Source organism: Anser anser, assembly GCF_964211835.1.
Source record: "Anser anser genome assembly, contig: HAP1_SCAFFOLD_270, whole genome shotgun sequence".
In the NCBI taxonomy this organism is placed as follows: domain Eukaryota; kingdom Metazoa; phylum Chordata; class Aves; order Anseriformes; family Anatidae; genus Anser; species Anser anser.
In genome coordinates, this window is record NW_028153832.1 from 86,818 (window position 1) to 110,825 (window position 24,008).

Here is a 24,008-nt window from a genome sequence, read left to right on the forward strand (position 1 = left end):
CAGTGATTTCCCTTTGGTGAACTTGACCCATTTCTCCATCAACACAAGCAAAGCTGTGCCAGTATTGGTTATGTGGAAGCTGAGTTTTGTTATTTGACAGCAGGGAAGTATGGAGATCTGAGTCTTGTAGTGGTGATGTGTTGTCAAAGTAGAGTTATTCCTCTAACCCTGAACTGTAAAGCTCATGAGAAGAAGGGAAACATTATCACTAAAGCTGCCTTGATTCTCTCTGCCTTGCTGGAGGGTTTGTCTCCAGTTGGAGACTGCAGATGTGGTCACAAAACACTCCTTAAATTTATGCCCAAAGAGGTTTATGTTCCTGACGTCTTCACTTTTCCAAATCGCATTAAATTTTCCCCACTTTCCGTCTCATTCCTGCTCCAGCTTTCATTTTGAGATGCCAGGTGCTGAGGTTGAGCTTGTGGCTTTGACTCACCTCTGTGACCAAGGCAACTGGCTTTTATCATCAGTTCCTGCTGCTCCTACCCGTTCATTGACGTCTCATCATATAACCAGCCTGTAAATTGCCCGTGGCAGGGAACCTCTCTTAGCCTTGCTCACGCAGTGCCCAACACAACAGGTTTCCGAGGTCCTTTGTCCCTGCTGAAGTACAAATAAATAGTGATTTTATTTCAGTGCTAGCAATAAAATAACAAAGTGAGAAATAGGACAGCTGCTTGGCCATGCTACAAGCAATCAATAGCATTATAAAAGCTGTGGAATAACTTCTCTCTAAGTAGGACAAATAACAATATTTAATTACAAGGATTTTGAGGTGTGCTGGTGGCTGTAGAGCTTAATCTCTGTTATTTAGCTAGGTCTACCTAGCTTTCCTGGTGTTAATGGATCAGTGTGGGTAGTTTGGAGGTTGCAATGTTACTTTGGGCAACTGTGAGCTTTGCCAAAGATGCATGTGCGGTCAGGATCCGTTTGCTCCTCATCTTCATGAAGCTGTTAAGTAACCCACCTAAAGTCACTGGGTATTTCTAAGGGCACTTGCCCTGCTTGCTTGCATCGCTATGTCCATCATGTCTAATTTGGCAAGACTCCTGCATGCACTGATGTTAAGTTCTGGGAGGCACAAGGCTGTTCGTGCTCCTGCTATCTCAAAATGTGCAGTGGCTTTCCACAGGGGCAAAAGAAGCAGGGCATGGCTACAGCAAGTCAGGGACCTCCCACCTTGGGGTGCATCAGGCTACTGCTATCCTACCAAAAACATTCATCTCCAGAGGTTCAGCACTCTTGAGCAACCACAGCCAGCTGGCACTTCCCTGAGCACTTCTCCCTCCTACCCAAGTGATGTTCAGGGGGCGTAACACAGCAGAAATACCTTCTGCATTGAGCCACTGGTGGTTCCTGTGATGTGTGACTTCCCTACAAGACTGTTGGTATCACGCATCATAGCTAGACTTAGGTTAAACCATGGTCTGTTCTTCACCAGGTCTTAGGAGCACGTAGAGACCCTTTTTGAACCATGGTGGGCTGTGACCATGTTGGCTCCGTGTGAAAACTTGCGTTTGCCTTGTTTCCTAAGAGGCTGGCTGTGCTGCCTGCCTGTTATTTCTCAACAGTTTTTGGCTGAATCAGCGAATTTCAATCACCTGGGACAGACATCCTGACCTGCAGGGACATGGGATGGGGATGTGGAGGAGGGAGGATTCCACGTGTTGCAGGAAGGACCAGAGATCTTCACCCAGGCAATGCTTCCTTGTGATGTTTTACATCAGCAGCCCAACATGTCAGAAAGCTGAGCACGCTGATGCCCTTGCTGGAGCAGAGTTTTTACAGCAAGCAGTGCTTGGCGTGGTTTTGTTTGTGAGCATCGTAGTCTCTTCCTCCACCCAACTGAGGCCTGGAGGCCTCCTTCCACGTCCTTATTGTGAACTACTGAAGCAAACACTCTTCTGCCCAGCAGCCACCAGTGGCTGAACAAAGTGCTGCACGACAAAGCACTTGCTGTCTGTGCAAAGGCTCTCTCCGCCTGCACGCATCAGGGTTATTTTCTTCAGACAATCAGTTTCAATGAATTTAATTGTTATCACTCCCAAGGCAATCTTCTCATCCCCATTAGAGCTAAAAGGTTAAGCTGCGGGGTCTTGTTGTAGGACAGTTCAGGCTCAGGGGAGAAGAAAAATACTTTCTTGTTCAGTCTTTCAAACACAGAAGATGATATTTGCCTCTCTGCAGTTAAACACATTCATTCCAAGGGGTTTTGGGGAGGTAACTCGTGACTGTATAATGTAAAGGGGTTCAGATGTGCTGGGGCCTCTGCATTCATACACTAAGAAGACGACTCAAAATTGTACGTTGGTAGTGAAGTCCAAAGAGTGACCTCAAGCCTTCATCCCTGAGGGACTGGGGTATCATGGAAGCTCTGAAAGCCTGCATTTTTTTTTGCCAGAAAGTGAATGTAGAAACCTGGCTTGTGCTGTCAAGCCCCCATTGCAGTGAATCCCAGGGTATGTGTAGGAGCAGTTTGGAGGAGCCAGACCTGCTGGTGGTGGTTGTCCTTTGGCCTGAAGAAGTCTTGCTGTAGGTGGAACTGTGTGAGACACTGCTAAACGCAGCTGCTCTCCATGGAAGAGCAGATCAGACAGGTCCTGAGGCAGCTTTTGAGGAGCCAGAGCACACAGAGGACAGATCTTGTCCACATCACATCATCTCACCGGTCCATCAAGACGTGTTCTCCTCCACTGACCAGTGGAGCAACTGCGAGAGTTCCTCCTTCACCATCCGGGGATGAAAATTGGTGATTATACTTCTTGTAAGCTGGTAATGAGCTGTTACCTCTATCCATAAAAACGAGCTTTTCCTCCAATGGCATCCCCAAATATGCTGCATCTTTTGTAAGAAAGTTACACAGGAGTAGCAGGGGAGAGTCTAGTTGAGCACGGCCTCTGAAGTAGGTGTTTGGATGCACCTTAGGCAAGGACCAAGTCTTCGTAACATTGCTTGCCGAAAAGGGGAGATTTTGAAAGTGTCTTTTCCCTTCATTTTTCTAAAATGGCTTATTTAAATGTGCCTGGTTTAAGATCTTCAGCAGTAATTCAGTTCTCTGTGAACTGCTCCCGCGGTTACTCATCATGTCCTAGGTGTAGGATTCAATTAAAGGAGGCTGACATGTCAAGTAGCCCTTAAAGGCTGATCTGTATTCTCTGCTGAGCTTATCTTGCCTCAAATCAGCATCATCCTGGAAGGAGAGGGTATTTGTAGCTGGGTCAGAAACACCTTACATTCCTTTATAGTTGGGTTTCAGGAGAACAGCTCCCCTTCCCAGCACATTATTGCCCTAAATCTCTTTGTCCTGCTTTCACACAGTCCCACTGTGTTACAGTCTGCAAGGACCTGGATTATAAATTATCATCTCAGTGGAGCACTGATGACTGCTAACAGATGTTTTTTCTCTAAACCCTCACAGGTTTGCACAGCAGCAAGGCATCTGGGCTGGTGAAACTCATCACAAGGCACCTGGGCTGGTGAAACTTGTCACCAGGTTCATCAGTTGTCTGTGACAACCTGAAGCTAGTCTCCAGAAGAGCCACGGACTGGTTTTCCTCATCCTTTACTTGGTGTTCAGGGCATCTCAGGTTGTCCCCTGCCCTGGCTGGGGTTTTTGCTGTCCTTAAGGGACCCTGATCCCCAAGGGCTCCAACCTGCCAGCAGGGAAAGGAACACACCAGCCATAGGGCCACAGCTGGGGATTAAAAATTAACCTAATACAAACCAGAGGTTTTGAATCTCCAAGGCAGTTTTCCATGTTCTGAGACGTGCATTTCTTGCATTTCTTGCAATTACTGTCACTGTGTGCCTTCCTTTGCTCTCTGCTCTGTTTTTCTGTTTGTTTGTTTTGTGTTTTTGGTTTTTTTTGAGACTTTTATTCCCTGAGCTGTCCCCCATGGATGATGTGCCTTTAGTGACAACAAATACATAGAAAAAAAGTAAGGTTGCTGCTCTATTTTTCATGTCATGGCTGCTGGCCCAGGCCATATTCTATCTATCAGAGTGCAGTCACAAAGTGTGTACCCCAAAATGCTCAACTATCTGTCACCCATGAGGAGGTTTTGACCCTACAAGGCAGTTTTGGTGAGTGCTTGGCCATTTCAGGAATGTATTTACTGTAGCAATAACCGCTTCTCTCCATCCACCTGTCCTGCCTTGCCATTGTGCAGAAAGGCCTAGAGTAAAGTGACTTCCCTATACAAAAATAATTCTAGAAATGCCTCATTTTGTCATTTTGTACCAGGATGCAAATAATCTCTTCTTGCTTTCCCAGGTCCTAGCGATGTGTTTGCTTGCAGAAGGTCAGCAGCTGTACCTGCACTGGAGTCACAAGGTGGGGAGAGGGTTTTCTGGTAACCCTAACCATGCTTTAAACCATCAGCCTGTGGTGTTTCCCTGCGTGCAAAACAGCTTAGATCATAGGAGAGAGGGAGGAGGTTAATCTTAGGAGGCTTTAAATATCCATACTAATGATATCTCCAAGTGAGCTAATCACCCCAAGCTCCCTGCGCGGTCAGATGAGGGAAATGAACCCTCTGAGGATGCAAATCATCCAGCTGGTCATAGACACTTAAATTGAGATGAGATGAATCACACCTAAAGTACCTTTTTTCCCCACTGGCTCTAAAAGGAGCCCGTGGTGACTCACTGAGGTGAGGATGTCTGCATTTAACATGTCTACATGTGGTTGCATGTAGACAAAGGCAAAGTTTCCATGAGGAGCACAGCGTAAGTCCCTGTAGCAGGACCCAACAGCTTTAAAAACAGTGGCCGCTTCCTCTGCAGAACAGAAACCTGGCTTTTCCAAGGCATTCTGGTGCCCCGTGTCTTTTCGTCTTGGGGTGGTTTTGGAAAAGCCACGTGGAGTTTGGAAGGCATAGAAACAACTCCTCAGAGAGCTGTTGCTGCAAAATGATGCTTTAGAAACCACCTTTCTTAAGAACTTCTTGAAAGCCAGGTGAGGCTTTTAAAAAAAGAGCCATGAAGCTTAGGGGAAAGCGTAATAAGATTGCAAATCTTGCAGTGGAGTGGAATAGTTGAATGTCAAAATACTCGATCCTCTGTTTCTTCATTTACACAGTGGAAACGATCAATTTTACTATCAAAAATGGGCTTCCAGAAGATCCAGAAAGCTGTAGAGCAATTTGTGGAAAACACCAACGCTGCATCCCTATGTGGAAGAGATTAGGGACTGATTATTAGGATGCTGATCTGTAGGATCTCCCTGAAGACTGGTTAGGGCCTTGGTCCAATTTCTACTCGTGTTTAGTTCTCAGCAGGCAAATAAGGTTCCAAGAAGAGCCTGCCATCATAACTGCTTGGTACCAACCTGGGCAAGAAGCCACAGCACAGAATGAGCTACCCCTTCGCTTTTTTTTAGTTAAAGATTAAATTCTTATTTCTGAACTACAGAAATGTTTGCAGTTGCTGAAGCCTCTTCCAAAGCAACTCAGCATAAGGAAGCTGTGCTGATGTCTCTTTTGGGTTTAACTTGGTGTTTCTGAGTTCAGCCAACTACAGAATTTAACGATAGTTGTTCATCTAGGCTCCATCTGCATCAACAGACAGAGAGAGGCATCCCTTATCATAAAGCAAGTGGAAATGGATCACCTCTGTAAATTCCTCTCTTTCTCCCGTGACTAGAGAGGGAGCCTTGAGGGCTGACTCAGGTTAGGTACTTAACTTGTAAAATCAGTTTTGCCATGCAGAAAATCCAATTTATAGCACTGTGGGTCTGGTTTTAGTCCCATTAGATCTCTTTGTCTATGAAGTGGCACAGCCAAGCTTGTGCATCCCGAATGTATTGAGTCCAAGCTGATTAAAGAAGCCTGTTAGGCAACTAGATTGCACACCCTATGCAGAAATGCCAAAGCTTATTAATGTCCTTTGTATCTCCCCAGATTGGGACTTTTCTTGTCCTGGGCTTCTCTATCACAGCCCTCTTCATATTACCTGTACTCTGGGGAGATCAGTGGAAAACAGTCCGCCTCTCGTTCCAGGTAAGAGGCTTGTTTGAAAGGAGGTTCTTTGAAAAAAACAACTGGTTTCTTGAAGTATTGTGTGGCAATCAGTGGAAAATATTCCATACGTGAAATGGTTTTCACATGGGTTTTCCTGGCAGTCTGTGCAGTTTTGTATAAACTTTTATTAAGACTTAACATTTCCCGTAGGGAGGAAGGAAGCCAAGACCTGAGGTTTGGTATCAAGCTATCTGTTTGATGTAACATGTCTCCTTTGGGGAAGTTGTATCTTTTTTTTCCCTTTTTTTTTTGGCAAACTTGTTGTAAGTGCACTGTTGATTAGCAGGTGCTGAGGGCAAGTAAATCAGATCCCTTTGGCTGGTGGGGTTACTGGAGTGAGAATTCAATCCCTACTCAGCTCATGCCAGCTCAGCAGCTTTTAGCATTAGTCCAATTTCAGTCTCCTACAACCCAGAAGAGCTTCATCCCCTGAGGATGGGAATCAGGGCTAATGCACTGGCAAAGGTTAAGAGAAAGTGTCAGCTTCTCCTCCCTTTTGCAGACTCTAGGGGAGGAGGATGGGGAGAAGGAGACACAAAATCTTTTGGGTTTCCCACAGGTGTGGTTTATTTGGGGTGTTCATGCCCTTTGTGATGCTTCAGCTGGCCTCCTGCTGCTGTTCCCAAAGGACACCAGTCTTTAACAAATCCTGTGTCCTCTCCACTAGCCCTGCATAACTATCTCAAATATCCTGGACGTCTCAGGTGGCACCTTTGTTTATGCAACTGCATCCTGCTTCTGGTCAAAAGCAGTTGGGATCAGGTGTCCAGGGCAGACAGTCTCACACACAATGACATCTCTCAATGACTTCTGCTTTTCTTCAACCCTTACATCTTAAGAGAGTTGGCCAAGCGATAGGAAAGGCTGAGGAAATTCGAGTTTGTTGACATTAGATTGATGATTTAGTTGCAGTGGAGATGACTGTTACATGGATAAGATTGGATTGGAGTAGATTGGATTAAAACTGGTGCTCTCTGGAAGGTGTTCACAGGTTATGATGTAGTAGTAAATGTGATTGTTTGCCAAGCCATCCTGGACAAGGACAGACTCGTCCCTTTTGGCTGTTTGAGAGGAAAGGAGAGCTTTATACTGAAGTGAGGAGCACTCCTCAGAGCAGGGAACCAGCCTGGCACATCTCTCTCCCCTGACTCAAGATGAGTTTTGTGGATCCAGCCTGGGTGTGGGAGATAATGAACTGCTGGTGTCCACAGCAGGAGCCCATCTATGAGGGAGGCTGCAGCTGTGTTGGGGCTTGTTTCTGTCTGTATCCACACTTCATCCTTTGAATAAAATCCCTTTTTCTCCTTTCTGATTCAAAATAAAGTTAATAAGAATCATTTAAGGAATAAGAAGTCTTTGATGTACCAGTCCATACTAGAGTAAAGGTATCACTTCTTTCTTGCAAAAAAAATGTAGAGTTGGCTGTCCAGCAGTGATGTAAAGATCCAGTATGAAAACAGTAATTCCCCTTGTCCTTTTTGGCATCAGCCAGAGTAGAAATGGACTGGCTGCAGGAATTGCTAAATTGCTGAGTAACCGATGATGAATAAGTGGCTTTCCCCTTTATTTCAATGGGGGATTAAAATGATTGACGTTGGTGCTGGCAGGTTTCTAGGGGACTCTTGTAGTAATGCTCTACTTCTTGCATTTCCTTCCCTGCAGGTTGCAACCAAACAGATGAATTTGCAGCAGCAGCCCAAGAAAGAAGTGATTATCAATGAAATCCTGGTAATGAGGGAAAACAAAAACCCCAACATCGTCAACTACTTGGACAGGTACGTCGTGATTTGAAGGGTTCACCGAGGGGCTCTGGAAAACACTTCCTTGCCACTGTCTTAAGTGATCCATCTCAGCTCAATGTAGATCTAGGACGATCTTGCATTGCTTAATGGATGTGGCAAGGTTGGGGTGTGGGTCGCTTAGTGGTCTCCATCTATATCCTAGGAGAAACAAGTGTCTGAATTGGTATTAATGGAGTATTTAGGCTCTCTTTAGAGATGCTGACAGCAATGGCATTAGCAGCATGCTGTCAGGACTCCATTTTCCAAGGCGCTCTGCCAAATTTCACCCGACAAGCCATTTCCTTCCGGATGCTACAGGAGAAATGGGAATCCCTTGAACTGTGTTATTTGTTTTCCTCTTCCTCTTCTTTCCTCCTCCCTGAGCAATACTAACGTTCTGCTTGCAGAGGAGTAACCCTTCAATGTTCAGATGGTAATCGTGTCCCTGTGGCTGTCCACTGAGGTTTTCTGTGTTGTAGCATAGCAGTGGTAAGGCTGAAGGATGCGTGACACATAACTAAGCGAGGCTGCTTTCTTGAGGGTGTGTGTAAGGGAGGAAAGGAGAGGTGGCACAGAGTGGAATAGTCCTTTGGGAGATAGAGAGAACGGGCTTATTCCTTGCTTGGAGCTGGGTTTTGTGGACCTGAACATATGCTTAGATGTGTTACATCCATGTGGGATGACTCCTTGAATCCCTGCAAGCCTGAATCATTCACCTTATGCTCAAGCTAGTTGCAGTGGAGCTGCAGCAGGGTTTCCAGCCTGCTGCCCTCGTCAGAAACAAGCAGTCTTGATTAACTACAAGTTTGGCTTTTTGTAGGGAAAACTGTGCCTAGATGGGTGAGCTTCAGACTTTAATCTTGGCAGCTCATCTTCTGAAGATGGAACGGAGGGATGTGACCCAGAATCTCTTCTGGGAATCGGAGAGAGAGAATTTGGACACTCGCTTGCTCTGCATGGATATCAAAAGCCTATCAACTGTTGCCTTAACATCTTCCTCTGATGTCCTAGCTAAAAAAAGTACTTCTCATGCTGCAGCATCCACTGTGGTGCTGAATTTATATGGTGCTGTGTTCCGTGTTATAAGTACGGATGTAAAGAGCTGCCTTACCGAAAGGACAAAGCCTGCTGGTGAAATTTTGAGGAAGGGGTGTGTTTGTGCAGGGAAAGTGGTGCTGGGCACTCTTAGAAACAGCAGAAATTACCTGTGCAAAATGAGCAAAGCAGAAAAGAACATTTAAGGATTGCATGTGGGCTGAAAGTGTGTATTTCTCCAGGCTGATCAGAGGCTTTGTTTTGGGAAAACTGTTTGAGATGCATGTTCTTCCTTTAGAGAGAACATCCCCGTGTACATGCACATGCCTTGTCTAGCCAATACATCCCAGCTGTAGGGTAGCTGCACGTCCTGCTGTCTTGTTTAAACTTCCAGCAACAAGAGCCGCTTCTTTTGTCCTCGACTTTCTCTCACTAAGCTTTTTCAGGGGGATTAGCTTTTGTTCGAGTGCAGCAAATGGACAGAACAGCAACGAGGGTGAACGCTGGGGGTTCTTGTGCCTATTGTGGGGCTTTGCAAGCGCAGGATCTTGCTGCTGGGCAGCTGCATCCCTCCTGCCTGCCCTAATGTGCCTGCTGGTTTCCTGAGTGCTGAGTGAAGCTGGTGTTTGAGCGCTGCTTGCTGGCTTCCACCTACTGCTGTCACAGAAGGAAGGATGTGCTGGCCGCTGTGGGACCTGTTTCCTTTTTTGTGGTTCTTTTTTGACAGTGCAGACAGGTACTCCCCCCCTTCTGAGTACCTACTGGAAGCTGCAAGATGCTCACCAGTATAAACCAGCCCTCCCATCCCTCTGCCTCAGCTCCTGGCCTTATGCAAGGGTTTCCAGTGTCTCTTACCTGCCTTTACCTCTCTTACCTACTTCCTAGTAGTTACGAGGTCTTACTAGATGTTAAGAGGTCTGGCTGGCTCACAGGCCCCCAAACACCACCGTGCAAATGGGGCATTTAGGATTCAGGCAGTTCTCTGCTGCCCTGTGTGGCACAAAGGTGTGCTGGGAAGCTTAAGCCCTAACTCAACTGTACTTTTATTGCTGAGTGTAGAAGCATGCGTATCTGAAGACAGTGACCCTGCACAGACAAGCAGCCACTTGTGCTGAATTACCTTCTGGTCCTGCCTGTGTTTTTCTCCCGTGTGAAAGAGGCCCTCAGAGACCTGTTTCTAAATGTAGGCACCTAAAGTTAGAGGATGCCCAGCGTGAGGCAGAGCACAGTTCTGCCTCGGGGTTTCTTTTGGAAGAGGAACCCTCGTTAACCTAACAAACCCCACAAACCCTCATTTTAGGTGATAGCCACTGTTACGGAACTGCGCTTCCCAGTAACCCCAACTCCCAGCTTGTATGTGTCGACTTCTTGATGAATTCTCCTGCCAGCAGGCAGAAGCTTGCAATTTGATTCTCTGCCGCCTCTCTCGACTCATCCGTCTGCTCCTTTCCAAACGGGGCAGATAAGCTGTGAAGGTGGGGTTTATGGTTTTCAAGCTGATGGTTCCTTCCTTCAGGAATGTGTCATCCTGATGCATCTGTTGTGAAAGGTTGTGTTGATTTTTTTCTGGATGGGCCCAAGAAGGCAGAAGTGGTTGGTGATGATTTTTTTTTACATGAGTTAATGCTGGTGCCTTCAACCCAGGTCTTCTGCTTCTAGGCATGAGCACACGTGCTCCCAGCAGAGAACAATATCCCAAATGGATGTGAAAAGTCACCCTCATCTCAGCTTTTTCCTATTTATCTTCCTACAGGCTTCCTACAGATGAGATTTTTCAAATGCACGATGCTTAAAAAATGGTGTTCTTGAAAAAGACCTGAAAAGTTGTACGTGGGCAACCACCCAGGACTGTCCGTGTGCCTGGGCAAGGGTAGGCCGTTGCTTCGGGTAGGAGGATGCCAGTGGTGTCAGAACAGCCCACAGCCACCTTTTTCAGTGCAAGAGCCCTTGAAAAATCGTGCTGTGCACCAGCTGTTTAGGGATGCATGCTTGGACCCCGTCCTTTCCTGGTATCTCTTTCCTCTCTCTCCCAGTGTTGGAAGGAATCGTGAGCTTGTCTCTTTCTTAGCCTGGGCCCTTCCCATGGCAGAAGAAATCAGCCTTGCTTTTGTGGGCAGGAAACTTTGAACCTGCTCTTCCATCACCTCAGCCCTGTTTTCTCCTCAGCTTTCTGCACTCACCCTTTGTCTGCTCTTTCAGGTTGTGGTCAGATCCTCCAACACACAGAAGTTGCCATGAGTACCTGGTGCCCCAGTACATTTCAATATTCTGTTCAAGCCTCATGTTTCCCTGCACTTCTAAGATAGCTTTAAAACCCAGTGCGTTCTGACTCAGGAAACGGTGACATGCTCATATTTGCTTGTTCTAAAAGCTGTTTTTGGCACTTCAGCTACCTTGTAGGAGAAGAGCTCTGGGTCGTCACGGAGTACTTGGCAGGAGGCTCCCTAACAGATGTTGTGACAGAGACCTGCATGGACGAAGGACAAATCGCAGCTGTGTGCCGAGAGGTAAAGCTGCACCCACAGCCTGGGCGAGCTGTGAGGAGGAAGGGGACAGGGCTTTCTCTGATGTATTCTGCTGGAGGAGCTGTCTACAGCTTCTCTACTGCTGCAGTCATCTTCTCAGAGGATGGATTTCACTGGGGAGGTGGTGGCATGCTCCTGTTAGCTTTCACCCTAGAGTGAGGACTGCAAAATGGGGCTGGAATCCTTGCGGTTACGCCTGTTTTCTTCAGGGCTAACCTGTCCTCCTGCTGGTCCCAGTGGGGATGTCTCTGTAGCCCTGCACATACTGGATATAGAAAAGGCTCTAAAAAGCTAAGCCCGTGCTACTCAAAATGCACATTGTTAGAGTCCATAGCTGGCTAAATGTACTTAATGCACAGTAAGAACCTCTTCCTTTCTTTTTTCAGTGTCTCCAGGCTCTGGAATTCCTCCACTCGAACCAAGTTATTCACAGAGACATCAAGAGTGACAACATCCTGCTGGGCATGGACGGCTCCGTCAAACTAAGTATGAGGGGAAGAGCGCTGGTGGTGACTTTAGTTATCAACCCAGGCTTCTTCCCTGCTACGGGACAGGCCTGGTGGGGAGATGGGTGCTTGAGATGCTTGGTGCTGTGGTGGTGGAGGGTGTGTAGAAATGCTGCTGTAGGTATTTTTGTGGCATCTGTTTCAATGGAGATTGGCAAGCATAAATCCCTGTGAACTGCTAACAGACGTGCAATGAGATTTGGTGTTCATTTAGCCTTGGGCCATCTGTTTGTGTTGTGTGAAGTAACAGGATTTTAATGCACCTCCAGTCTAGAAAGCTGGGTTTTTAGGTGGAGGGTGACAAGCCTTTCTCCGTTTGTGATCCGTCGAGTCTTGAAAATACTGCAGGTACTTGGGTGATGGAGGTGGGTGGAGGGGAAGTTGCAATCTGTTCAGCTAGAAAGCATTTAATCTTACAAACCCAGTGTGTAGTAGTGTGTAAGCGATTAGAGGTGTCTAATTTCTTATATTAGGAGTGAGTTTCTATAGCTGAGTAATTGGTAACGACAGACACGGAGAAGGCTGAGGTACTCAGCAACTTCTTTGCCTCCGTCTGCGCTGGTAGATGGGCTTCCCAAGTCTTTCATTTCCCTGAACCCGTAGGTGGAGGCTGGGGGAGCAAAGTCCCACCGACTGTAAGTGCAGAGCAGGTTCGAGACCACCTGCTGAATGTAAACAGGTCCAGGTCTATGGGACCTGATGACATGAATCCCAGGGTCCTGAGGGAACTGGCTGATGGGGTTGCCAAGCCTCTCTCCATCACAGTTGAAAAGTCCTGGCAGTCGGGCGATGTCACTGGTGAGTGGAAAAATGGAAACGTCATGCCCCTACTCTTCAACAATCAAAACAAAGAACTGAACAAAGAGCGCTACTCTTCACCAATTAAAACAATTAGGAGACTTTTCTTCTCAGCAAGAGCGGTCAGGCACTGGGACGCGTTGCCCAGGGAGGTGGTGGAGTCCCTGTCCCTGGGGGTGTTCAAGGCAAGGTTGGACGTGGTGCTTGGGGACGTGGTTCCGTGGGTGACATTGTTCGTAGGGGGATGGTTGGACCAGGTGATCTTGGAGGGCTTTTCCAACCTTAATTTTTCTATGATTCTATGATTCTGTGATCTTTTGGAAAGTCAAATGCAAATAAGACAGGGCCAAGCAATTTCCACAGGAAGGCTCTCCAGCTTTCTGTCTTCTCAAAGAAAATAATAAGTACCAAATAGGGAACTTAAATTTATTCTGAACACAGTATTTGCTCTAGAAAGCAAATTGTGTTTGAGAGATGGTACATCTTCTGGGGAAATATTATCTCTGGGACTGAAAATACGACCAGATAATACTGGTGGGTGTGGGTGGAGGGGGGACAGACTGGGCATTGCTTTCTGTTTTCACAGACCCAGGAACAGGCTTGAGAGCATGTGTTACACAGTGTATTACAGCTGCAAAATGCTGCAGTGCCACGTTTCACAGCATCCATGTACAGCTCTTTACTGATCACCAGCCTTCACATCGACAAGTGAGCAGCTCTGTGATGTTGATGGCCTCAGCGAGTCAGATTTAGAAGCTTACTCCTGAACACCTTGTTAACCACAAAAGCAGGCCTCCTTTGCAGCAGCAATGTAGCAGGCAGTGCAACAGGCTAGCTTGTACCACAGCTGTGGCATCAGTACGTGTTGTTTTTGGAGAAACCTGCTGATTTCTAACTTTTTCTTCCCTCCTGCTTTGCTTTTCCAGCTGACTTTGGCTTCCGCGCCGAGATCGCTCCCGAACAGAGCAAGCGCAGCACCGTGGTGGGGACCCCGTACTGGATGGCGCCTGAAGTGGTGACACGAAAAGCCTCCGGGCCCAAAGTGGACATCTGGTCACTGGGGATAATGGCCATCGAGATGATCGAAGGAGAACCCCCCTACCTCAATGAAAACCCCCTGAGAGTAAGCGAGTGCCTTTTTTTGCCCTCAGGCCTTCGCTGAGCCTGCTGGTTAACCTAGGCTCTGGAGGAGGCAGGTGAACCTCCGCTGTGGTTTCATCACATGCAGCTACACGTCTCCTTGGATGCTGTAGTGAGAAGATTGTGGTCATTTAAGTTAGAAGCCATGGCTGGTTCTGGGTGGCAGAGGGCACAGGCTCTTCCTGTTGCAGACCTTCAGGTAGGGTCTGAGTTAATCATGTGGTGCATCCATAATTCCCCCCCTTCTGGAGAGGCTGACAGGGGCACCTTCTGGCCCCAGAGTGCCTGGCTTCTTAAATCCTTGTGAGTGGGGAAGAGAGCTGTCCTTGAATTCGAAGAATACCACGTTACTCTTTTACAAACAGGGCTTTTTCTTGCTGGTGCATTGTTCTTCTTGGCATGCTCCCAGTAAAGCTCCAGGTTTAACAAGCCTTTAGTCAGGCTTTGCCCCTGCTGGTGTCTTTCCCTTCGTATTCTTTAATGAAAGGGGAAATTCTGTCAGTTTGTAAGAATGCGGCTGTTCTTGGTGTAAGCCAGTTTTATGGCTTTTTTTCCTAAGCTAAACAGGACGAAGGGATCTAGAACAGTTCTGTTTAACTTGTTTCCGCCTCTTTGACTGGAGGTGATTTTGGGAGAGAAGTGCAGCAGTGAAGAAATGCGAAAGGAAAATGTTGGTGTGGAGTTAAATGAGGATGGCTAAGCAACGGGGTGCTTTGCTCTCATTTAACTTAACTTGTTGCAGTTCCCAGGCTATCAGACCTCTACCTTGAGGTGTGATGAGCGATGAGCTCAAAAGGCCTCTGCCAGATGTCTGTTTCCTTTTAAAAGGCATCTAGCGATTTTCTTTTAAGAATAAAATTTTGCAGTGGATGAATTCTGAATTTCCTGATTCTTAGAAAATTCTTCATTCGCAAGCAGCAGCAAAACGACTCCACTCGTTTCTGTAGGGTGTTAAGTGCTGCTTGAGAACCTACTGGCCATCTTTTGTAAGGGACCAACTGCATCTTTAGAGTATTGACTTTTGAGGCCTTGTGCAATTGGGCAAAGTATCGAGAGAAGAAAGCCTCCTGATTATTCAGGGGTACCTTCCCATGAGGATATAGTTATTGCAGGAGTCGAGCAATGGACAGAGCTGTGCCAGCCAACTTCCCTATGTAAACACAGTCTGGACTGCTGGTTTTGTCCTCTTAATCCCTTGAGAGGGCTGCAGGATCCAAACCCAGATTACGAGGGTAAAGCAAGAAAGGATTGGATCCCATCCACATAAAAATAAGGCCGGCAGCTCTTCTCTTTGCTGAAACTTAAGCATTTCTTCGTCACCCTGATAAGGGTTTTTGTTTTGGTTTTGTTTTTCCCCATTGAACTGTGGGGAGGGAGAGGAAAAATGGGTGCCTCTGTAAACCGCAGCTGGAGTCTGACCTTCGTAACCTCCTGTTTCTTTGGTGCTTGCTTTGCTTTAGGCCCTGTATCTCATTGCTACTAACGGGACTCCGGAACTGCAGAATCCAGAAAAGCTTTCACCCATATTCCGAGACTTCTTAAATCGCTGTCTTGAAATGGACGTGGAAAAAAGAGGTTCTGCAAAAGAGCTGCTCCAGGTAAGTGCTGGGGAACAGGACGGAATTAAGCATTCTAGAGTGAGAATAGGCACGCGGAGAAATGTCATTTGGGGTCTTAAATACTGCGTCATCTGAAGTCACAAGCACAGCAGAGATGATTTACCATGAAGAAACGAACAAAAAAACCCAAAACGAACCAACCAAAAAACCCCAAATCCATACCGAAGCGTTTACAGAGTACTTTCCTTTTTGTGCTGTACTTGCTACTGGCAGCAGCTGTGCAGCGTGTTCTGTAACCAACCTCAAATAATTGCCGTGCCCCGAGCCTGCCAACTGCTGAGCCCCTTAATTCCCGTGGCTTCTGCACGCAGCTCACCCTAACATCTGGCTGTGGTGTTGCGGTCTGGCCATGCTTGTTCCCATTTGGATAACAGGAGGGCTTCCAGCTATCGAATGCTCTGGTTGTCTCCCTTCTGGGGGAGAGTTCCCAAAGCTTTTTGGAAGGGGCACGTCTTGCACTAACTGCAGCAGTTTGGCGTGAACACATTTTGCCAGATACAGCTCTTCCTGCAGAGGTGATGGAACCAAGCTTGTGAGAAATCCTCAGTTATTTCACTGAAAACCTGGTGTCTTTGTCTGGACTCCTGGTGAAAGTGAAGGACGAAGCTGCCAGGCTTTTTACCAACACAGATGAGGAGTGTTCATGTGTTTCCTTTTGTCAAACCTCCCACGGGGGTGGAAAATGTGCTTCAGCTCTTTGTAAAATAAATCTGTGATGATGGGGCCCTCAGACCTCACCTGTGAGACAGTTGTCTCTTTTTTGGTGTTCCTTTCTTTCCTTTAGTTTGTTTACTGGGTTCAGCTTTGGGAGTGCTGCTGCCTTTCTGAGACTCTAAAGAAGCATTAATCAGCGGCAGAAAGAATGGCAGTAGATGAAAGCTGACTTTTTCTCCTGGACTTGCCAGCTCCAGAGTATCAGAGAGCAGCAGTGCTGTGTCCCTTGGGGCAGGAGAACATTGGGACTGCAGCATTTCTGCCTGCCTTTACCTTTTGGCCTCGGATTTTTCCACCTCTGAAGTGTGTTCAGATTGGGTGGTTGATCCCTTCTGGTGCTCAGAAATCCTGGGGGACTTAGGGTGATTTCCCTTTGGTGAACTTGACCCATTTCTCCATCAACACAAGCAAAGCTGTGCCAGTATTGGTTATGTGGAAGCTGAGTTTTGTTATTTGACAGCAGGGAAGTATGGAGATCTGAGTCTTGTAGTGGTGATGTGTTGTCAAAGTAGAGTTATTCCTCTAACCCTGAACTGTAAAGCTCATGAGAAGAAGGGAAACATTATCACTAAAGCTGCCTTGATTCTCTCTGCCTTGCTGGAGGGTTTGTCTCCAGTTGGAGACTGCAGATGTGGTCACAAAACACTCCTTAAATTTATGCCCAAAGAGGTTTATGTTCCTGACGTCTTCACTTTTCCAAATCGCATTAAATTTTCCCCACTTTCCGTCTCATTCCTGCTCCAGCTTTCATTTTGAGATGCCAGGTGCTGAGGTTGAGCTTGTGGCTTTGACTCACCTCTGTGACCAAGGCAACTGGCTTTTATCATCAGTTCCTGCTGCTCCTACCCGTTCATTGACGTCTCATCATATAACCAGCCTGTAAATTGCCCGTGGCAGGGAACCTCTCTTAGCCTTGCTCACGCAGTGCCCAACACAACAGGTTTCCGAGGTCCTTTGTCCCTGCTGAAGTACAAATAAATAGTGATTTTATTTCAGTGCTAGCAATAAAATAACAAAGTGAGAAATAGGACAGCTGCTTGGCCATGCTACAAGCAATCAATAGCATTATAAAAGCTGTGGAATAACTTCTCTCTAAGTAGGACAAATAACAATATTTAATTACAAGGATTTTGAGGTGTGCTGGTGGCTGTAGAGCTTAATCTCTGTTATTTAGCTAGGTCTACCTAGCTTTCCTGGTGTTAATGGATCAGTGTGGGTAGTTTGGAGGTTGCAATGTTACTTTGGGCAACTGTGAGCTTTGCCAAAGATGCATGTGCGGTCAGGATCCGTTTGCTCCTCATCTTCATGAAGCTGTTAAGTAACCCACCTAAAGTCACTGGGTATTTCTAAGGGCACTTGCCCTGCTTGCTTGCATCGCTATGTCCATCATGTCTAATTTGGCAAGACTCCTGCATGCACTGATGTTAAGTTCTGGGAGGCACAAGGCTGTTCGTGCTCCTGCTATCTCAAAATGTGCAGTGGCTTTCCACAGGGGCAAAAGAAGCAGGGCATGGCTACAGCAAGTCAGGGACCTCCCACCTTGGGGTGCATCAGGCTACTGCTATCCTACCAAAAACATTCATCTCCAGAGGTTCAGCACTCTTGAGCAACCACAGCCAGCTGGCACTTCCCTGAGCACTTCTCCCTCCTACCCAAGTGATGTTCAGGGGGCGTAACACAGCAGAAATACCTTCTGCATTGAGCCACTGGTGGTTCCTGTGATGTGTGACTTCCCTACAAGACTGTTGGTATCACGCATCATAGCTAGACTTAGGTTAAACCATGGTCTGTTCTTCACCAGGTCTTAGGAGCACGTAGAGACCCTTTTTGAACCATGGTGGGCTGTGACCATGTTGGCTCCGTGTGAAAACTTGCGTTTGCCTTGTTTCCTAAGAGGCTGGCTGTGCTGCCTGCCTGTTATTTCTCAACAGTTTTTGGCTGAATCAGCGAATTTCAATCACCTGGGACAGACATCCTGACCTGCAGGGACATGGGATGGGGATGTGGAGGAGGGAGGATTCCACGTGTTGCAGGAAGGACCAGAGATCTTCACCCAGGCAATGCTTCCTTGTGATGTTTTACATCAGCAGCCCAACATGTCAGAAAGCTGAGCACGCTGATGCCCTTGCTGGAGCAGAGTTTTTACAGCAAGCAGTGCTTGGCGTGGTTTTGTTTGTGAGCATCGTAGTCTCTTCCTCCACCCAACTGAGGCCTGGAGGCCTCCTTCCACGTCCTTATTGTGAACTACTGAAGCAAACACTCTTCTGCCCAGCAGCCACCAGTGGCTGAACAAAGTGCTGCACGACAAAGCACTTGCTGTCTGTGCAAAGGCTCTCTCCGCCTGCACGCATCAGGGTTATTTTCTTCAGACAATCAGTTTCAATGAATTTAATTGTTATCACTCCCAAGGCAATCTTCTCATCCCCATTAGAGCTAAAAGGTTAAGCTGCGGGGTCTTGTTGTAGGACAGTTCAGGCTCAGGGGAGAAGAAAAATACTTTCTTGTTCAGTCTTTCAAACACAGAAGATGATATTTGCCTCTCTGCAGTTAAACACATTCATTCCAAGGGGTTTTGGGGAGGTAACTCGTGACTGTATAATGTAAAGGGGTTCAGATGTGCTGGGGCCTCTGCATTCATACACTAAGAAGACGACTCAAAATTGTACGTTGGTAGTGAAGTCCAAAGAGTGACCTCAAGCCTTCATCCCTGAGGGACTGGGGTATCATGGAAGCTCTGAAAGCCTGCATTTTTTTTTGCCAGAAAGTGAATGTAGAAACCTGGCTTGTGCTGTCAAGCCCCCATTGCAGTGAATCCCAGGGTATGTGTAGGAGCAGTTTGGAGGAGCCAGACCTGCTGGTGGTGGTTGTCCTTTGGCCTGAAGAAGTCTTGCTGTAGGTGGAACTGTGTGAGACACTGCTAAACGCAGCTGCTCTCCATGGAAGAGCAGATCAGACAGGTCCTGAGGCAGCTTTTGAGGAGCCAGAGCACACAGAGGACAGATCTTGTCCACATCACATCATCTCACCGGTCCATCAAGACGTGTTCTCCTCCACTGACCAGTGGAGCAACTGCGAGAGTTCCTCCTTCACCATCCGGGGATGAAAATTGGTGATTATACTTCTTGTAAGCTGGTAATGAGCTGTTACCTCTATCCATAAAAACGAGCTTTTCCTCCAATGGCATCCCCAAATATGCTGCATCTTTTGTAAGAAAGTTACACAGGAGTAGCAGGGGAGAGTCTAGTTGAGCACGGCCTCTGAAGTAGGTGTTTGGATGCACCTTAGGCAAGGACCAAGTCTTCGTAACATTGCTTGCCGAAAAGGGGAGATTTTGAAAGTGTCTTTTCCCTTCATTTTTCTAAAATGGCTTATTTAAATGTGCCTGGTTTAAGATCTTCAGCAGTAATTCAGTTCTCTGTGAACTGCTCCCGCGGTTACTCATCATGTCCTAGGTGTAGGATTCAATTAAAGGAGGCTGACATGTCAAGTAGCCCTTAAAGGCTGATCTGTATTCTCTGCTGAGCTTATCTTGCCTCAAATCAGCATCATCCTGGAAGGAGAGGGTATTTGTAGCTGGGTCAGAAACACCTTACATTCCTTTATAGTTGGGTTTCAGGAGAACAGCTCCCCTTCCCAGCACATTATTGCCCTAAATCTCTTTGTCCTGCTTTCACACAGTCCCACTGTGTTACAGTCTGCAAGGACCTGGATTATAAATTATCATCTCAGTGGAGCACTGATGACTGCTAACAGATGTTTTTTCTCTAAACCCTCACAGGTTTGCACAGCAGCAAGGCATCTGGGCTGGTGAAACTCATCACAAGGCACCTGGGCTGGTGAAACTTGTCACCAGGTTCATCAGTTGTCTGTGACAACCTGAAGCTAGTCTCCAGAAGAGCCACGGACTGGTTTTCCTCATCCTTTACTTGGTGTTCAGGGCATCTCAGGTTGTCCCCTGCCCTGGCTGGGGTTTTTGCTGTCCTTAAGGGACCCTGATCCCCAAGGGCTCCAACCTGCCAGCAGGGAAAGGAACACACCAGCCATAGGGCCACAGCTGGGGATTAAAAATTAACCTAATACAAACCAGAGGTTTTGAATCTCCAAGGCAGTTTTCCATGTTCTGAGACGTGCATTTCTTGCATTTCTTGCAATTACTGTCACTGTGTGCCTTCCTTTGCTCTCTGCTCTGTTTTTCTGTTTGTTTGTTTTGTGTTTTTGGTTTTTTTTGAGACTTTTATTCCCTGAGCTGTCCCCCATGGATGATGTGCCTTTAGTGACAACAAATACATAGAAAAAAAGTAAGGTTGCTGCTCTATTTTTCATGTCATGGCTGCTGGCCCAGGCCATATTCTATCTATCAGAGTGCAGTCACAAAGTGTGTACCCCAAAATGCTCAACTATCTGTCACCCATGAGGAGGTTTTGACCCTACAAGGCAGTTTTGGTGAGTGCTTGGCCATTTCAGGAATGTATTTACTGTAGCAATAACCGCTTCTCTCCATCCACCTGTCCTGCCTTGCCATTGTGCAGAAAGGCCTAGAGTAAAGTGACTTCCCTATACAAAAATAATTCTAGAAATGCCTCATTTTGTCATTTTGTACCAGGATGCAAATAATCTCTTCTTGCTTTCCCAGGTCCTAGCGATGTGTTTGCTTGCAGAAGGTCAGCAGCTGTACCTGCACTGGAGTCACAAGGTGGGGAGAGGGTTTTCTGGTAACCCTAACCATGCTTTAAACCATCAGCCTGTGGTGTTTCCCTGCGTGCAAAACAGCTTAGATCATAGGAGAGAGGGAGGAGGTTAATCTTAGGAGGCTTTAAATATCCATACTAATGATATCTCCAAGTGAGCTAATCACCCCAAGCTCCCTGCGCGGTCAGATGAGGGAAATGAACCCTCTGAGGATGCAAATCATCCAGCTGGTCATAGACACTTAAATTGAGATGAGATGAATCACACCTAAAGTACCTTTTTTCCCCACTGGCTCTAAAAGGAGCCCGTGGTGACTCACTGAGGTGAGGATGTCTGCATTTAACATGTCTACATGTGGTTGCATGTAGACAAAGGCAAAGTTTCCATGAGGAGCACAGCGTAAGTCCCTGTAGCAGGACCCAACAGCTTTAAAAACAGTGGCCGCTTCCTCTGCAGAACAGAAACCTGGCTTTTCCAAGGCATTCTGGTGCCCCGTGTCTTTTCGTCTTGGGGTGGTTTTGGAAAAGCCACGTGGAGTTTGGAAGGCATAGAAACAACTCCTCAGAGAGCTGTTGCTGCAAAATGATGCTTTAGAAACCACCTTTCTTAAGAACTTCTTGAAAGCCAGGTGAGGCTTTTAAAAAAAGAGCCATGAAGCTTAGGGGAAAGCGTAATAAGATTGCAAATCTTGCAGTGGAGTGGAATAGTTGAATGTCAAAATACTCGATCCTCTGTTTCTTCATTTACACAGTGGAAACGATCAATTTTACTATCAAAAATGGGCTTCCAGAAGATCCAGAAAGCTGTAGAGCAATTTGTGGAAAACACCAACGCTGCATCCCTATGTGGAAGAGATTAGGGACTGATTATTAGGATGCTGATCTGTAGGATCTCCCTGAAGACTGGTTAGGGCCTTGGTCCAATTTCTACTCGTGTTTAGTTCTCAGCAGGCAAATAAGGTTCCAAGAAGAGCCTGCCATCATAACTGCTTGGTACCAACCTGGGCAAGAAGCCACAGCACAGAATGAGCTACCCCTTCGCTTTTTTTTAGTTAAAGATTAAATTCTTATTTCTGAACTACAGAAATGTTTGCAGTTGCTGAAGCCTCTTCCAAAGCAACTCAGCATAAGGAAGCTGTGCTGATGTCTCTTTTGGGTTTAACTTGGTGTTTCTGAGTTCAGCCAACTACAGAATTTAACGATAGTTGTTCATCTAGGCTCCATCTGCATCAACAGACAGAGAGAGGCATCCCTTATCATAAAGCAAGTGGAAATGGATCACCTCTGTAAATTCCTCTCTTTCTCCCGTGACTAGAGAGGGAGCCTTGAGGGCTGACTCAGGTTAGGTACTTAACTTGTAAAATCAGTTTTGCCATGCAGAAAATCCAATTTATAGCACTGTGGGTCTGGTTTTAGTCCCATTAGATCTCTTTGTCTATGAAGTGGCACAGCCAAGCTTGTGCATCCCGAATGTATTGAGTCCAAGCTGATTAAAGAAGCCTGTTAGGCAACTAGATTGCACACCCTATGCAGAAATGCCAAAGCTTATTAATGTCCTTTGTATCTCCCCAGATTGGGACTTTTCTTGTCCTGGGCTTCTCTATCACAGCCCTCTTCATATTACCTGTACTCTGGGGAGATCAGTGGAAAACAGTCCGCCTCTCGTTCCAGGTAAGAGGCTTGTTTGAAAGGAGGTTCTTTGAAAAAAACAACTGGTTTCTTGAAGTATTGTGTGGCAATCAGTGGAAAATATTCCATACGTGAAATGGTTTTCACATGGGTTTTCCTGGCAGTCTGTGCAGTTTTGTATAAACTTTTATTAAGACTTAACATTTCCCGTAGGGAGGAAGGAAGCCAAGACCTGAGGTTTGGTATCAAGCTATCTGTTTGATGTAACATGTCTCCTTTGGGGAAGTTGTATCTTTTTTTTCCCTTTTTTTTTTGGCAAACTTGTTGTAAGTGCACTGTTGATTAGCAGGTGCTGAGGGCAAGTAAATCAGATCCCTTTGGCTGGTGGGGTTACTGGAGTGAGAATTCAATCCCTACTCAGCTCATGCCAGCTCAGCAGCTTTTAGCATTAGTCCAATTTCAGTCTCCTACAACCCAGAAGAGCTTCATCCCCTGAGGATGGGAATCAGGGCTAATGCACTGGCAAAGGTTAAGAGAAAGTGTCAGCTTCTCCTCCCTTTTGCAGACTCTAGGGGAGGAGGATGGGGAGAAGGAGACACAAAATCTTTTGGGTTTCCCACAGGTGTGGTTTATTTGGGGTGTTCATGCCCTTTGTGATGCTTCAGCTGGCCTCCTGCTGCTGTTCCCAAAGGACACCAGTCTTTAACAAATCCTGTGTCCTCTCCACTAGCCCTGCATAACTATCTCAAATATCCTGGACGTCTCAGGTGGCACCTTTGTTTATGCAACTGCATCCTGCTTCTGGTCAAAAGCAGTTGGGATCAGGTGTCCAGGGCAGACAGTCTCACACACAATGACATCTCTCAATGACTTCTGCTTTTCTTCAACCCTTACATCTTAAGAGAGTTGGCCAAGCGATAGGAAAGGCTGAGGAAATTCGAGTTTGTTGACATTAGATTGATGATTTAGTTGCAGTGGAGATGACTGTTACATGGATAAGATTGGATTGGAGTAGATTGGATTAAAACTGGTGCTCTCTGGAAGGTGTTCACAGGTTATGATGTAGTAGTAAATGTGATTGTTTGCCAAGCCATCCTGGACAAGGACAGACTCGTCCCTTTTGGCTGTTTGAGAGGAAAGGAGAGCTTTATACTGAAGTGAGGAGCACTCCTCAGAGCAGGGAACCAGCCTGGCACATCTCTCTCCCCTGACTCAAGATGAGTTTTGTGGATCCAGCCTGGGTGTGGGAGATAATGAACTGCTGGTGTCCACAGCAGGAGCCCATCTATGAGGGAGGCTGCAGCTGTGTTGGGGCTTGTTTCTGTCTGTATCCACACTTCATCCTTTGAATAAAATCCCTTTTTCTCCTTTCTGATTCAAAATAAAGTTAATAAGAATCATTTAAGGAATAAGAAGTCTTTGATGTACCAGTCCATACTAGAGTAAAGGTATCACTTCTTTCTTGCAAAAAAAATGTAGAGTTGGCTGTCCAGCAGTGATGTAAAGATCCAGTATGAAAACAGTAATTCCCCTTGTCCTTTTTGGCATCAGCC

The 24,008-nt window shown here is 46.5% G+C and overlaps 1 protein-coding gene across 12 annotated transcripts; it reads left to right on the top strand.

The window, feature by feature from the left end:
- LOC310891377 (serine/threonine-protein kinase PAK 1-like) lies at positions 1–23,990 on the top strand. Of its 12 annotated transcripts, none has more exons than XM_083853641.1 (11): positions 1–4,083; positions 4,274–4,333; positions 5,901–5,999; positions 7,683–7,795; positions 11,226–11,343; positions 11,748–11,847; positions 13,592–13,788; positions 13,894–14,004; positions 15,266–15,403; positions 20,772–20,831; positions 22,399–23,990. In XM_083853641.1, the coding sequence occupies exons 2-11, from the start codon at positions 4,283–4,285 to the stop codon at positions 22,588–22,590; spliced, it is 1,179 nt and encodes a 392-aa protein (XP_083709767.1). In that variant the 5' UTR covers positions 1–4,083; positions 4,274–4,282; the 3' UTR covers positions 22,591–23,990. The 12 variants fall into 12 exon arrangements, 8 of the variants coding, with proteins under 8 accessions (XP_083709767.1, XP_083709768.1, XP_083709763.1 ...); XM_083853642.1 differs by having other exon boundaries at positions 1–3,587; XM_083853637.1 differs by having other exon boundaries at positions 1–2,772; positions 3,419–4,333; positions 22,399–23,989.
- Positions 23,991–24,008: the final 18 nt, after the last annotated feature.